The 16793-nt window shown below is 44.2% G+C and overlaps 1 protein-coding gene across 5 annotated transcripts in view; it reads left to right on the forward strand.

Annotated features, from left to right (window-relative positions):
- Positions 1-16793, forward strand: part of LOC100466970 (nuclear pore complex protein Nup214) — an 82234-nt gene that overhangs the window by 41162 nt on the left and 24279 nt on the right. For all 5 annotated transcript variants that reach the window (XM_034664687.1, XM_034664689.1, XM_034664688.1 and 2 more), the window contains 5 exons: positions 4434-4509; positions 5848-5926; positions 9203-9293; positions 11515-11576; positions 13698-15515. In XM_034664687.1, the coding sequence (XP_034520578.1) occupies positions 4434-4509; positions 5848-5926; positions 9203-9293; positions 11515-11576; positions 13698-15515 (2126 nt within the window). The remainder of the gene's footprint in view (positions 1-4433; positions 4510-5847; positions 5927-9202; positions 9294-11514; positions 11577-13697; positions 15516-16793) is intronic.

Here is a 16793-nt window from a genome sequence, read left to right on the forward strand (position 1 = left end):
ATGAGCTCTAACACTGTGTGTTATTTATATGGTTGCATTAGGGTTTGCAGTATACATCTTTAACTTACCCCAGTTTGTCTCCAAGTGACATTGTACCCCATATCGGGGGTTGGGGGGCACTCAGTGGGGAGTCTGCTTCTCCCTTCTGTCCCTCCCCACCGCTCATGCAGTCTTGCTCTTTCTCTCTCTCTCTCAAATAAATAAAATCTTTTTTTAAAAATACCGTGTAAGAATCTTACAGCAGTATTATTCTGTTTCTCCCCTCCCCACCTTTGTGCTGTCATCATTGTACGTTTTACTTGCACCTGTGTTATCAGTTCCATAATACGTCGTTATAAATAGTTGATTATCTTTTAAATAAGAAAAACCTCTTTTGCTTACCCAGATGGGTTTATCATTTCTGGTGTCCTTCATTTCTTTGTTTAGCCCCATGTCTCTGTCTGCTATGGTTTCCCTTCTGCTTGAAGGCCTTCCTCTAACATTTCTTCAGGTGTAGATCTGAATTCTTGCAGCTTTCATGTGTTTGCCAAAGTCTTTATATCGCTTTTGTTTTTAAAGGATATTTTCACCAAGAATTCTAGGTTGACAGTTTTTTCTTTCACTGACTTAAAGTTGTCCCACTTTAACTTTGGTAACAACCATAACTTTAAAAAAAACTTTGATCCTTATGTTTACTGATTATATAAGTGTTCATTGTAGACATTATAAAAAGCAGATAGTTAAAAAGAACAAAATTAAAATCACCTTTATTCCCATCACAAAGGTTCAGTCACTTTTGCATATTATTCATCTTTATTCTCTGAAAATTTAGTTTTTTAAAGTGAAGTTTGAATGCATACTGCTTTGTAACCTCGTCTTTCAGCTTAATCATGAAACATCATTAATTGTGAACATTTTCCATGTTCTTATGGATTCTTAACAGAATCCCGTTTTTATAGGCCTTTCTCAGAACTCTAAAGCAGCTCCAACTTTACATTATTTAAGTCATTTGGCATCTGGACATTCATGCAAGAACCACAGTTTGGGTTAGAAGACTTTTTTTTTTTTAAGATTTTATTTATTTTTTCAACAGAGATAGAGACAGCCAGCGAGAGAGGGAACTCAAGCAGAGGGAGTGGGAGAGGAAGAAGCAGGCTCATAGCAGAGGAGCCTGATGTGGGGCTCGATCCCACAAGGCCAGGATCACGCCCTGAGCCGAAGGCAGACACTTAACCGCTGTGCCACCCAGGCGCCCCCAGGGTTAGAAGACTTTTAATGATATTTTGGAAAATATTTTGAATCTTCAAGGACATAAAATTTACCGATAGGGAACAATGGTTGGTAGTTACTGTCTCCACTGACAGACATGAGAAACTCCTAAAAATGAACTGATAGCTTTTTTTCCTCCACTAACTGACATTGGGGATGCTCCTCTTGGGTTGTTACCAACGATGCTGGGATAAATAATTGGACACATTGATCATTTTTCATGCTTGCAGCTAGCTGTATCTGTAGGATAAACGCTCCAGTGCAGGACTGTGGAGGCCACCGAGGCGCCTGTGTACTTGTGGACATACATGGATGTAATTATGACAGCTGTCGCCACATTTACCCTGTAGAGGTGGTATCATTTATCTCCCCACAAGCCGTGTATGACCACAAGCTTGCCCGTCTCTTTGTCCAGAGTGTCCTATTTGTTATCAGACTTCAGGGTGACTGTCCATCTGGTAGGTGAGAAAATGGACTGATAGCTTTTGTTTTCCGTATCTTCTATCATCTGCTTTCCTTTTCTCTTCTGATCTTTGTTTTTTGTGTTTCTTTGGTTGCTCTTGAGATGTTGCCCTTTCTCCTCACTTGCCTTACCTTTCTTTAAACGATTACCAAGAAATTCCTAGTTCATTAGTTAAGTTTTGAGTAGCTGTCACAGTTTAGACCTGCTGTGTCATCAATGAATACATAACAGGATACTCATGATAATGATTCGGAATTACCAAAATAAAGCATAACCAGAGCTCTTGTTTTTTAAGCCCTTTAAAATGTTGAAGTAGAGGCATCTGGCCGCCTCGGTTGGTAGAGCGTGCGACCCTTGATCATGGAGTCGTGAGTTTGAGCCCCATGTGGGGCATGGAGCTTACTTAAAAAGAAAATGTTGAAGTAGGTGAAAGGATGAGTAGTTGGCCCCTTTCACAACAGCAGTATATTTACCTTATTAAAGTTCATAGGGCCTAAGTGACATTTTATTGCTCCACAGTCTTAACACTTCAGTTTTACAATCGTGTGTAGAATGCGCACCCGACAACATGGGCCCATCAGCCCACCTCTGGGGACAAGTTGGGGGTGGTTGTTACTTAATTTTTATCAGAGTGGTCTGGGGACTGGGAGCCAGAGGACTTGCATTCCGTTGAAAGTGTTTTTCTCCAGGAACCAAATCAGACCATTCTCCGTGACCTGCACGACCCCATTACTCATTTCTAAAGCAGCACTTAAGTGTCGCCAACAGTGTAATGTCATCTGTGAACGCGTGCAGTCGGTGTCTCTTTGGAGCTCTGGTGCGCTGCCAGTTTCTGCTCACAGTGCTCTGACTTGTGTTTTCAGGTGTGGAACAGAGCACATCAGATGAAGTTCTGATCGTCCCTCTCAGGCCTGTACTGCTAGAAAGTAGAATTCAGTCATCCCTTCTTATCTCTTGCTCTCTGGGATCACGGCTGATCCCATCTAGTCCATTGGTTTGTCAGCGGACTCCGCTGAGCAGCATTTCTCTTCCCGGCTGTCACGTGGCCCAGTGTGGAGGTGCTGTGAATTCCTGATGCTGTGTGTTTGGGCATTTAGGACACCCAAGAGATTTTATAGCATTATCACAAGCAACTAGAACAGTAATTATACGCAGCCCATTCCGTGCATGGTTTAATTTACCATGACGTCATGACTAAGTTTTAGGCATAAAAAATATTCAAAAGTTGGATAAATTGCTGCTTTTATTTTTACTTATAATTTCTTTTTTGTTTGTCTTTGGGAAAGCATAAAAGATTTTCATTTCCCTTGTGATTTTTATGAGCTCGAACCACATCTTTACCCAGGTCTGCCGTGTCTATCCGGGGCTTTCTCAGCCCCAGCAACCCCGCTCCCACATTCCTTCTCTCTTGTGGTGGAACATCTCAGAGGAGCAGAGACGTGTTCCTTCAGAGAACACGTTTATAGCTTCTTCTGTCTTCACGGAAAAGCAAAGGGGATTTGTTTCATTGCAAATAACTCCATTTTTTCTTGTCTCTCAATCTCATAAAGTTTAGGAGGGCTCCTGTGTTAATCCAGAGTTATGAGCTTGTAAGATCGTTACATCATTTGATAATTTTCTTCTATGAGGCCTGGACTTATTTTTGTCTTTCCTCTTCCAAGTTAATTTTTTGGTGGAAAAATAGCAATCCTCCCTATTCTAGGGGGAATTCTGAAAAATAAAACTAGATCCTGCAGCTACTACTGCTGTTCTTGCCAGTCAAAGTAGCTTTGGACTGAGGTCAGATAAATAAATTGCTCCCAGGAACCAAGAATAGAGCTTTTATCCATGATTGCATTAAGCAAGCAGGTCTGTTCCCTCACACGTTAACACTAAACAATTACTGAAATAAGAGTTCACTGCATACTGCGTTCAGGGTTAGCAGAAGATCTCTTTTCTACAAATAGTGGACACGCTTTCCAGACCGCAGCGAAGGTGCAGGTTGTGTGGTATAGCGGTGCCTTTGATTCTCTTGTGTGCTGCCTGGTGGGCACTGGGCTGGGGGGGGGGCGGTGCTGTCTCCTCTCTGAGTAACACCTTGGAGCCATTTATCGCAGCAGTTCCTATATATCCCATGGATCCTGTCGAACATTTTCTCAGGCTTGGAGAAGAGAATCAGCATGTGCCACAGAGTCTAGAACTAGCGATGGGGGAAGGAAGAGGATAAAAAAGGCTGACTCTCCAGATAAGAAAAAACTCTACTTCTGAATAGTTTTTTTTTTCTTTTTTTTTTTTTAAGATTTTATTTATTTATTTGACAGAGATAGAGACAGTCAGTGAGAGAGGGAACACAAACAGAGGGAGTGGGAGAGAAGGAAACAGGCTTCCAGAGGAGGAGCCCGATGTGGGGCTCCATCCCAGAACGCCGGGATCACGCCCTGAGCCGAAGGCAGACGCCCAACGACTGAGCCACCCAGGCGCCCCTACTTCTGAATAGTTTTAACTTTTTTTCTTAGGCTTTCAGGAGGAAAAAAAAAATTAAGCTCACTGCTTTGACTTTTATGCTAAAGACTCAGATTTTATTTAAAGAATTCTTCAGAAAAGTGTCACATGACTTTGGTTAGGGTCCCTGACCTATTGTACCCAAAATTGGTATCATTTCTTGGATAGAAGGTAGGATCAAGGATGAATGCAGTCTCCACCACGTGCCTCTCTCTTGAGCGTATGCTTTTGTGTTTTTCAGTTCTTCGATGCCATACTCTGCAGCCAAGACCCCTCACCCCGCGACGACCCCAGCAGCTGCTAACCAGGCTAAGCAGGTGACTTACTGACCTTTGCTTTTGTGACCAGCCATGCAGTGTCTGTCTTTGAAACTGAAGACAGTACTGTTTTAAGTCCTGACTTCGTTTAAACAAACTATAAGTCCGACAAAGACCTGTGAACCTTTCCCTATAATTTATGCCGATCTTGACATAGTAGGTCATTCGGGACCTGACGTCTTCTCATGCCAATTGACATTCTGCGTCTAGTCGTCTTGGGTCATAATTCTAGTACCTTATCATTGCTCCGGTTATTGGGTTTCTAATTTACCTTCACTTAACATGATCGTCGTTAACCCATATGACAACCACGTGCAGTAGAACGGGGCAGGTGTTTAAATGTGTTTCACTGATGAAGAAGCTGAGGCGCAAGTGACTGGTGCAAGCTCGCATGATCAGGAAATGCTGGAGCCGGAGCTGGTGCCCAGCTCTCGTACCTTCTTGCCGTCTGGCTTTTACACTGCGCCTTTCAGGATCGGTGTCTGGGGAGTGGCTTCTCTGGCTTTCTCCGCCAATGTCTGTTTTTCAGAGCCTGTCTATTCAGTAATGTTCGTTATATCTACATTTAGGTTCTTGCCTGATAAACATTGTTTCTTAGAAAAATAGATTGTATTGTAAACAGGTAAACAGTTAAACAGTCCAGAAAAGAATAATCAGAGATGGCTGAAGGGTAGATTAAGCCATCTCTGAAATCTTCCCTAAGGAGACCTGGTTTCTCTGCTACTCTCCATGTCTCTGAGATGAGTCATTTCAGATTGTGTTTGAGATTGAACATCAGAATTTGCCTATGTGAGTTCTCAACATGGCTCTGAGCCTTAGTTTGCCATGACTTAAAATGGCATTTAAGCATTTAGCATTTGGTCATGCTTCTGGAGGGTTCTGTGTTGGCCTTGGAGGACACCTGGGTAGGCATAAGTGATAACACATGAGTATAGGAACATTGCCCCGGAGATGGGGAAGTTAAACAGTTTTGCTTTTTATTTTATTATAAATTTATTGAGAGCCAGCACCCATTTCATTCATTCACTTATTCACCTGGATGATAATCCGGGGCCTCTCGTGTGCCAGGCACTGTGCTGGGCACTGGGAAAATAGCCACATAGGCAAGACTGTGTTCTTGGAGCTTGCAGGATATTCCTATTTCCATCTTCCAATATGCTCTTAACACATAGCAGGCACTTAAAAATACTCACTTAAATTGTAAGGGTTTTAAAAATTGAACTAAATTGAAGTGTTTATGCTTGCTTACTTTAAATGATGTTCTCCTTTTACATGTTTCTTTTTTCTAAAGGATGGTTAGTGGTTTCACATAAATGTTCTGCTTGTGTTCTGTTACAGGGATCTCTAATAAATTCCCTAAAGCCGTCGGGGCCCACTCCAGTGTCTAGTCCATTGTCATCTGGTGATAAAGCTTCAGGTCAGTTTGCATTTTTGTTTTAGTAAAAAGAAAGGTGAAATAAACCCCCCATAGCAGTTTAGCGTTCTAGAGCACGGAGGCAGTTGACATAGAAAATCAAATAAAGAGATCTTTGGAAGGCCTCAGTCAATGAAGAATCTCCAGGAAATCAGTGAGTCCTTTATCAGCTTTGCAGACTTCTGAAATTTGAGGACAGTAGAAGAAAATCTTCCTGGAAATGCTTTTTCTGAAAAGGAGCAATAGCGTTGTCTTCACTAGCCTTGCTGGAAAGTCAAGAGGGGAGGGGAGTGGAGTGGAACATGAACTATATTCTTCTACTAAAAGGGATGAAAAATCCTCTTGGTTCACACTGATAACTCAAAGCTGGTAAAATGCAGAAGGTAAAACAGATGTGTTGTGATATAAGATGTCAGAGTAGATGTGATGTCAGTATCAGATTTTATGATCTCATGTACTTCCCAATACCCACTCAAGCTTAGTTATTCTTAATTAAAATTCGTAGTTTTTGGAGTCACCCTTTGACCAAGGGTTTGCTCAAGGGTTCCACGTTGCCCAAACCACCTTGAAGCACAAGGTGATGTTTAACCTGATGTTGATATGGGGTCTTCCTCAGCATCCCCTTCTGTTGGCACCTTTTTTTTATAAACCTTAATTTGGCATGTGTTACTTTCTGCTTCGGGGCTCTTGTGTGGCCCAGAGCTCTGAGTTTTACCACACCTGGGACTCCGGCCTTTGTTTTCATTCATGCTCTCAAGTGAGTCTCCAGGCAGATTCTGTTGGAGACTGAACCCCCCACATCAGCAGCCCGCTTCCCATCATCTCTGTTCAGCCATACTGTCATTCTAACCTTCTCTGTAATTGAAAGCTGTCTGACTAGATATTGGGTTTATCTTCAGTTAGTAGTCCTTGCACTCAGAAGAAAACCATTAGTATGTACGCCAAAGTCGTATTCTAGAATTTAGATTAGTGCAGAGTCACCGTTGTTGCCTTCTAAGCTCTCCATGAGAAGGAGGTGTGTAGCAATCTTGACTGGGATCTAAAGTTGACTGAAGGAAAAATTAGAGTTGTCAAAGACTTTGGAATCATTTAGGATTCAGATTAAGTTTGTTTCCATTTCTGGCTAATGTTTCAGAAAGTTTTGAAAGACCCTATATCCCAGCTTCTTTCAAGGGCTGTTTTGAAGGGCTTTTTGTCACTCCCGAACCTAAGAACTAAGGAAATCAAAGAAACTTTGCTTCCCATACATCTTACACAGCTAGCGTGACTTGCCCAAACATTTCTGAAATTCATCATGTAGCAGCGATTGTGAAATATTGCCTTTAATTGTTGGGCGTTTACTTCTGTTTTCACTTGCTGGATAATCAAAGGAAAAGGACTTTTGGAGGCAGAAAAATTTCCCTGAAAAATACTATGTAAAAGTTTACAAAAGTTTCTTTAAAAATTTTTTTCTGAAACCTCTATAGTTCTTTTATTAAGAATGGAAATAACCTTCATTGTTTTTTCTGATTATAAAGCTAGATGCTCAAAAAAATTTACATTGAAGAGATATATAATGTAGAAAGTGAAAGCTGTCCATTAAATTCGTATTCCAGAAATAACAACTTTTAATGATTTAATTTGTATATCTTGAAGATTACTTCATTGTTGTTTTTTAAATGAAAATGGACATGTCCTATATATGTTAACCCTCCCCCCATTGCAATAAATACTCTATTCATCTTTCCACCTCTGACACAGCTCTACCTTGCTTGTTTCAGCTGTAGCCTAGGATTTGCACCCTGTTGAGTTCTGCCAGTACTGTGCTGATAGTTTAGATTGTTTCTGATTTTTCAAGATTATAAGCGAGGTTGCATTGAATATCTTTAATACACACCACATTGCATTATAGTAGTTTTTAAAATAATTTTACTAATATATACCCCAGACTCATTTGAAGAGAATGTACTTTTTCTTACGTTTGATTTGGTTTGGGCTTTTTTTTTTTTTTTTTTTTTAAGTAGGTGTCACGCCCAGCGTGGAGCTCAACCTTGGGGCTTGAACTCAGGAACCCAAGATCAAGACCCGAGCTGAGATTAAGAGTCAGACACTTAGGGGCGCCTGGGTGGCGCAGTCGTTAAGCATCTGCCTTCGGCTCAGGGCGTGATCCTAGAGTCCTGGGATCGAGCCCCACATCAGGCTCCTCCGCTAGGAGCCTGCTTCTTCCTCTCCCACTCCCCCTGCTTGTGTTCCCACTCTCACTGTCTCTGTCAAATAAATAAATAAAATCTTAAAAAAAAAAAAAAAAGAGTCAGACACTTAACCAGCTGAGCCACCCGGGCACCCTAGTTTGGGCTTTTTAGATAAAGTGTTTGCTCTCCCTCTGTCTTTTAAAGTGAAGCAGTAAGGGGGAGATTGAAGATAATATCCCAAACTGTTCATGAGTACTTACAGTGAAATTGAACATGGGGAAGAGGTTGGATTGCACTTTTAGCATTCTACACTTTACTGCATTATAGCAATCATGTATTACTTTTGGAATAAAAAAGAAAGCTATTTGTTAAATATAAAACTATCCTCTATGAGAAATACAGGAAGGTAGGGAGAAAGCAGATGGCCATGAAGTCACTACTCAGAGATATTTTGCATATTAATCTATTTCTCTTTGGATTTTTTTTCTTTCAGTATATATTACTTTTCCATAATTATAAAACTTCATTATAAATTATATCTTATAAAATTATAAAACTACTTTCAAAGGTTTCAATTTATTTTTTTTTTTTAAAGATTTTTTAAATTTCTTTATTTGACAGAGATAGAGACAGCCAGCGAGAGAGGGGACACAAGCAGGGGGAGTGGGAAAGGAAGAAGCAGGCTCATAGAGGAAGAGCCTGATGTGGGGCTCGATCCCATAACGCCGGGATCACGCCCTGAGCCGAAGGCAGTTGCTTAACCGCTGTGCCACCCAGGCGCCCCAGTCAAAGGTTTCAATTTAAACTGCCCTGGAATTATGTTGATAGCTCTTCTGCAAAGGAGGGTGAGGCATGTGTTGGTTTGGAATTAACACTGACGGGGCCAATGAGCAAGTTCAGAGGCCTTGCGCATGAGTTTGGAACGCACCCGCTTCCCTGGCCCCTGACCCCTGACCTGACCCATCGGGAGAGCACGGTGGGGCCCACAGGCTGGGGCTATGCTCCTCTGTGTGGCACCACACAGCTGGGACTGCACAGAATCACACACTGGAACAGTGTTTCTAACAGCTTTGTTGTAATGTTCTTATTTTCTTTCCCATGATTTCAGGACCAGGGGCAGCCAAGATAGAAACAGCTGTGACTTCTCCCCCGCCTGCTGCTGGGCAGCTCAGCAAGTCTTTCTCATTTTCTCCAGCAGGGTCAGTAATGAACTTAAATTTCATGGCAGATCGCCAGCCACCTTATAGATAGCTACCCTCAGTCTTACAGTCAGAGGTATATTTATCTGCTTATTAACTGTATATGAACCCGGAGTTCTTGTCACATCAATAATGCATCTGATGATAGTAGCAGCAGCTTACTGTCCTCACGTAAATCTACAGTTGACCCTTGAGCAACATGGGCTTGAATGGCACAGGCCCACTTACACGCACATTTTCTTTTCCTGATAAATGCAGTACGGTACCATAGATGTCTTTTCTCTTACGATTTTCTTAATATTTTTTTCTCTAGCTTACTGTATTGTAAGGTACAGGGTATAATGCATATACTATGTATTCATCAACTGTTGATGTTGCCAGTAAGGCTTCCCGGCAACGATAGGCTATTAGTAGTTACGTTTTGGGGAGTCAAAAGTGACATGCGAATTTTCAGCTGCATGGGGGTTGGTGTCCCCTAACCCCTGCATTGTTCAAGGGCCAGCTGTATTTCTCATTTTCAGTTCAAGTGTATATGTCTGTTACTCTGTATTTCTTTGCTCTGTTTTTTAGGATAAGCCTCCTTTTCTTTGGGTAGTAGGTCTGTGTCAGATTCTGTGGTTGGTCTTCTAGCTTATCACCGTGACATACTTGCATTCAGACACCATTTGGGGGCTAGGTGTGACATTTGGATTGGCTTTACCGTTCGAGAGGTCACTACATTAAACTGAGAGAAGGTGGGGAAGACCGTAACCATTTGGAAATCTGGGTCTTACATAGATATGGGGAAGTGTTCTTGTTTCATTTTTCTAAAAGTAATGATGGCTGTACTTGTAAAGTTGAGTCATTTTTAAAAACGAAAGAGTCGTCTAACCTTCTTCCCAAGGTAGCCTTGATTAACCTCGGAGGGACAGTGCCTCTTCTCTGTGCTGGAGGCACTTGTGTGGAGCCCTGTGGAAGGTGCCTTTAGCAGGGAACTAGGCTCTGTGGAGCAGAGAGAAAAATCTAGCCAAGGATTTTTTTGCCCTTGAAGGGTTGCGTGTTCAGTTCCATTAGGAGAGCCTCTGGAGCTCTTCCGTTTTATGCTTTTGTGACTGGAATCACATTAACCACAGTTTTTCCCTGATGTGAATGTGTTTCGTTAAGTGTCATTCAACCTGACACATAAAGAGCAAAGAGGCTGTTAGAATAGAATTTGAGGGAGGAAGTTATATATTATTTTTTCTTTAGCGTAAATCATTGTGTTTTATACTTCTCAAAGATAGTTTGGAGCCCATTCTAAAGAGTAGGTCAGTGCCAGGCATTATTGCTACTTTCACAAAGGCTGATAATCTTTACTTGTGTAAATGGATATTCTTCTTCCCTTTTTTAAGATAAGGTGAAAAAGTTTGGGTCACTGAGTCAGTGGCTTACCTCTAGTAGATAAAAATTTCTTCACCAAGGTTGAGACAAAAAAAGGGTTTTTTAAAAAATATGATAAAATATTTAATACATCCTCTTAGATGGTCTTTGTCCATTTGGAAGGCAGTGATGGGAGAGAAAAACCTATTTCCTTACAATACTATATTTGATATGCTTGGTCCTTTATGCTTTAAAACTGTGGTTTTAAATTTGCTGTTTGAACTTTTGTCATGGTGAGTAGTGTCTTCTGGTTCACGCATGTGCTGAATTTTCTCCTCTGGGCTGTGGTGTCTTTACTTACAGTTTAAAGAAAATCTACAATAGGAGAGAGGTGTTGATAAAACCATATTTTCCCAGCCGAGAACTAGGAGTTCTGTCCAAACAGCAGGGGTGGCGGCTTCTATTTCATGCTTTCCTCCCTGCCCCCCTGGCAGTGTGGCACGCTCCTGATGAGCTCTCTGATCTCGGGGTGGGTTATAAGGGGTTCTCCCTGGCCCACCTCCCTTGCCTCTGTCACGAGTCACGCCGTCTGCCCTAGCCACTGTGCCCGCGTGCACATTCCCGACGTGTTTCCACAACTGCTCCTTAGCTTTCCTTGGCACAGGGCCCCACCTAGACTCTGCCGTGGAAAGCCCAGCTGTCCCTCTGAACCCTTTATTGCCTTCGAGATCCACGCTTTTACTCTGCTGTCATTTATCTTCTCAGTTGTAAGTTCCTAGGAGCAGATCGATCGTATGAATGAGTCGTAAAATGTGACATTAAAAGGGCAATATTGTGCCCCAGGTGTTTGTTCCTCTTTAACTTCTCTTCTTGCGCTCCCTAGGACTGGCTTTAATTTTGGGATAATCACACCAACCCCGTCTTCTAACGTCACCGCTACACAAGGTACAGTCTCTCTCTGCGGGGTGCAGCCGTCCCTTTGTGTTTCCTCAAAACAAATGCTGGGTTTTCGTACAGATGTGTCGACATTCCCCTTGCTGTTGAGTCTTGCTTAAAGCATCTGCAGTAAGTTCAGTGTCGATGTTGTGCATTCAAAATAAGCTGGATTTAAACTAAAGGGGAGGACTTCTGTTGACTTTTTAAATTAAGAACAAGGAAAGGATTTGGTTCTGGAAAAGCAAGGCTGTACTTTCAATGTGGAATTTAACGTGTGAATTAAAATGTCTCACTCCATCTTCTTATCTGTAAAAGTCTATTCGTCTTCTCTCCTGGATAACCTGTTGGCAAGCACACTGGTCCTCTGTGTGTTGTTATGTATCCATCAACTGCCATGTTTTTAATGTTGAAAAGAATTTAGGGACCTGTAAAGAAACCACATGTATTTTTAAGTGCCTTCCAGTTCTCAGTTTAAGTAATTACGTTTGTTTTTCTTTCATTTTAAAAGCAAGCTCTTTATTATGAAAGTGATATATTCTAAAATCACGCATTGCACCCCACAGTTACTGCATTTCGGTTATAGGTCCTTCAGGGTTTTTTGTCTTCTACTCTGTTTCATTTAACACTGTCTCTTATGACTTTTCCAGTATTACTGGAAATCTTATATAAATGTTACTTGTAATGGCTGCATAATTTCTATCTCGGATATATGCCATGACCTATTTAACCCGTTTACCTGTTGGACATTTAAGTTATTTCCAGATTTTCCCTATAACAAATGACACATTGACCATCTTTCATCTGTTAATTTAACAAATACTTTTTGAGTCCTTTCTGTGTGCCAACTCAAAGGTTAGAGGCTTTAGTAAAAAAGGGATCCCTTAAGATCTGGAGGGAGATTGGGGGGCTGAAAACATAGCAGACTTCCTAAACCTGATTTGTGCGTGGCACTTAAAGCGTTGGTAGTTTCCTTCCTTTCTTTCTAGAATAGTGATTCTTAAACTGTTTTTGTAACCTTTGCCCACTTAGATATGGCAGAGTACCCTCGAGGCCCATCTCTTCCCTGTCCCACTTTCTAGAGGAAAAACAACTCAGTGATATAAAAAGATTAAGAGGAACAAAACAGTAGCTGTCAGAAGTCATAAGTAAAATAGTCATAAAATGCAGTGGTAATTCTGTAAACGTTTTAATTAATACGAGAATAGCAACAACCCGGAACCATAAGCAACTTAGTACAAGAGCAGTGATACGACAAGGTCTTTCAGGAAGTTGTACATGGGAAGTTGGGGCTTTGCAGCCCTCCCAAGAAGCCAGACTTCTTGGAACAATATGGAGTTAGAAACGTCAATAAACACTGTAATAAGTTAATTTTACCTATAACTATCAAATTTTGGTTACTTTTATTTGTTGACTACGTACTGTTTGACCAGGCCTTGTCAGGGTTCACCTATATTTCATTTAATCTTTATAACAGCTCTTTGAGGTAGCTACTATTACTATGTTTATTTTCCAAATGGGGAACTTGAGGACCAGAGAGGTAAAGTAACTTTTTCAGAGTTGCACAGCCAGCAAGTGGCGCAGCGCCTGTGTCCTTGACCATTAGGCCATATGGCCTCTGTATAGCTGCTTCTGAGGTGAGCACTAGGACGTAGCCCTTCCTTGTACATAAAAATAATTGTCTGTGGACTGACACTTTCTTTGTGCATAAAAGACACAGGAGGAACTTCCATTTTGGATCAAGTCCTGGCCTACCAGAGGTCCATAGACAAGCACGGTGTCAAGAGTGTTATGGAGGAAGTCACACACAAGGGAAAATGAGAGAAGATGCCGTTTTATTTCTCTTTCGGGGTACCACTGTGAATGTCATGCCTTCTAGATAGGATGGTGTATTTGGTGACGTAATGGTCATTAAAAGGGTATTTGTTCTTCTCACCTCCGTGACCTCACTCAGAGCTAGCCTTCCTGTGGAAGAGCATTCACTCTGTTTCCCCCAGGAAAAGCGCTGTCGCAGAGCAGCCGTCCCGACCGTATCGAGGGGAGAGAGACCTGGGCTTGAAAACAGTCCATGGGAATGTGACAGGTCATGTGTCACTAAATCCAACCCACTTTCTAATTTCTTTTTCTCGTTAGGGGCAGCACCCCCCGCTAAAGAGTCACACCAGCTCGACGCGTTCTCATTCGGCGGGGGAGGCAAACCCTTTTACGAGCCCATTGCTGAAAGCTCACCCCCCTCGGGGATGACAGCGCCGCACGTCGGAGCCACTGCTGCCTCTCCTGCGGAGCCCGCGGCTTCCAGCAGCCGACCCGCGGCACCTTCTGGAATGGCTATTTCTACTGCCACTAGCAAGCTGGAGACTCCACCGTCGAAGTTGGGAGAGCTTCTGTTTCCAAGTTCTTTGGCTGGAGAGACCCTGGGAAGTTTCTCGGGACTGCGCGTCGGCCAAGCAGATGATTCTCCAAAGCCAGCCATGAAGGCTTCATCCACAAGCCTGACCAGTACACAGCCGACCAAGACTTCAACCGTCCCCTCGGGGTTTAGTTTTACTGGCCCCCCCGTGTTAGGGAAGCATGCAGAGCCCCCCGTGACCTCCTGTGTGACCGCCGCCACAGGGGCAGCGGCCACGGCCAGCATAAGCACTAGCAGTTCCTCGACTGGCGTCTTTGGCGGCCTGCCCCTCACCAGTGCGGGATCGTCCGGGGTGATTGGTTTCAGTGGGATGGCCCCTAGTGGTAGCAAGACGAGTTTTTCCTTTGGAAGCCAACAGACGAGTAGTCCAGTGCCCCCATCTGCCCCTCTGTCGGTGACAACTGCCGCTCCCCTTCCTACCTCATTCCCCACCCTGTCATTTGGTAGCCTCCTGAGTTCAGCATCCACTCCCACCCTGCCTGTGTCCTCTGGTAAAAGCACAGAGGAGGCCACGGCATCAGCTTCGCCCGAGAAGCCAGACAGCGGTGAGATCTCAGCGTCAGCCTCGCTTCTCGGGCAGCAGCAGTCGGCCCCGCTTCCCCAGGCTCCTCTGCAGGCTTCCGACTCTGTTAAAAAAGAAGCTGCTCTCTCGCAGCCCGCAGTCAGCAGCCCCGGCCCTGCAGCGTCCAGTTCCAGTCCCGTGGCACCCGGTGCAGAGGCCACACCAGCAGCACCCGCGGTCCCTGAGGTCAAGGCGGAGCCGGCATCTCCTGCGTCCTCGCTCCCGGAGCCCGGGCAGGCCACCATCACGGCAGCTACGGCCCCAAGCGCAGTCCCCGTGGCCGTTGAAACCCCAGGTCCCCCCACCACCTCCAGCTCTGTTGCCAGTGTCGCTCCGAGCCTGGCTACGGAGACGGCGGTGTTTGGGACGGCCACTTCGGGCTCATCTGTCTTCACCCAGCCTCCCGCTGCCAGCTCTAGCTCAGCTTTCAGTCAGCTCACCAGCAACACGGCCACCGCCCCCTCGGCTACCCCCGTGTTCGGGCAGGTGGCGGCCAGCACCGCACCGAGCCTGTTTGGGCAGCAGACGGGCAGCACAGCCAGCACGGCGGCCGCCACGCCACCGGTCAGCAGCTCGGGCTTTGGCAGCCCCGCCTTCGGCACCTCAGCCACCGGGGTCTTTGGACAGACGACGTTCGGGCAGGCCCCGGCCTTTGGGCAGTCAACAAGCAGCCCTGTGAGCGGCTTTTCCTTCAGTCAGCCTGCGTTCAGCTCTGTGCCTGCTTTCGGCCAGCCCGTGTCCTCCACCTCCACGTCCACCAGTGGGAACGTCTTTGGTGCCTCCTCGAGCACCAGTAGCTCCAGCTCCTTCTCATTCGGACAGTCTTCTGCCAACACAGGAGGGGTTCTGTTTGGCCAAAGCAACCCTCCTGCGTTTGGGCAGAGTCCCGGCTTTGGGCAGGGAGGCTCTGTGTTTGGTGGCACCTCGGCCACCACCACGACAGCGTCATCCTCTGGGTTTAGCTTTTGTCAAGCTTCAGGTAAGAATTTATGGAAGACTTCCTTTGTTCTCCTCTGCATTATTTAAAACATTTGCAAAAGTCCTCTACTACTTTCAAATTAAAAGAAAGGAAGGGAAAACAAAAGACTCTAAATTCAAGAAGGGCGCTTGGAGCACTGGCAGCCTTGGGAATTTCCTGGGCCTTGTCACCATCACTGCAGTTTTGCTGCTCAGCAAATTCTCCAGTCTGTTAGCCACCAGAGTGCCAGTTTCATGGGGGAAAAACACAGGCACCTTTAGCTTAAGGTCATGGCAAGTAATGAATGACTCATAAAAATGAACCTTTACATTTGGAAGGTGCTTTAGAGGCTCTTATGTCCCAACTGTGAAGCCTCGAGGAGACCGATCTAATGTCATGAGGTGCTAATCGTGGGGCCAGACCCAGACTCTGGAGCGCCCCGTCCCTAGTTCGCTGCCTGCCAGCATTTTATATTTGCTTCCTCTGGCGCCATCTTGCTTGCTAGAAGGGCAGATACTGACTTCTGAAAAGTTGTGTTTTTTCCCATTTTCAGTGTGATTAAAACAAAAATCTATAAATGTTACCATTTTTTAAAGTAAAACATAATCCACTGTTGCATGTCCAATTTTAGCAGCTGCTTTTACTTCCCACAAGTTACCAAATAGTTACCAAACTATTTGAAAATAGTTTCTAAGTTTCACTTTCTGATCATTATTTTAGGAAAGGCGTTTCTTCAGCAGTTAGGCTGTGGGGGGAGAAACAAGGATTAACGATTTCTTGGTGGGCAGGATTACAAATAACGGCTCATTCGTTCATTTGGTGATTATTTATTTGAAAATGGCTCAGTTTATCAGGAATTCAATTTTTTCCTTCCTTCCTTCAACAAATGTTAAGCTCCCACTAAGTTCAGCTACAAGGACACAGGGCTGAAAGACAGTCCTGAGACCTACCTGCTGCCCTGTTGGGATGCTATTTGGCCTGTGGGATTTACGGGAAATGTGATGACATGGTGGAGAGAGTGGGCAGGGGGAAAAGCCTGAGGGGTCTTGCAGAGAAGGGTGTGCAGCACGCTCTCGAGTACATCCTTTTTTCTGCAGCCTGAACTTGAGAATCCCTCACACACAAGTATAATCAAACTATTTGAACACAACTGAGAACCTCGGAAGAACTCTCTCATCTGGTAATGATATGGAAAGGTACCTGAGCGGTCTGCTCCAGCCCTGGTGGAGGGATTGCGACTTGGCCTGAGATGAGACTGGAACTCCAGCCTTCTGACTCCTTGTCTGGGTCGCTTTGGTT

The sequence above is a fragment of the Ailuropoda melanoleuca genome, chromosome 7, assembly GCF_002007445.2.
Source record: "Ailuropoda melanoleuca isolate Jingjing chromosome 7, ASM200744v2, whole genome shotgun sequence".
Taxonomy (NCBI): Eukaryota; Metazoa; Chordata; class Mammalia; order Carnivora; family Ursidae; genus Ailuropoda; species Ailuropoda melanoleuca.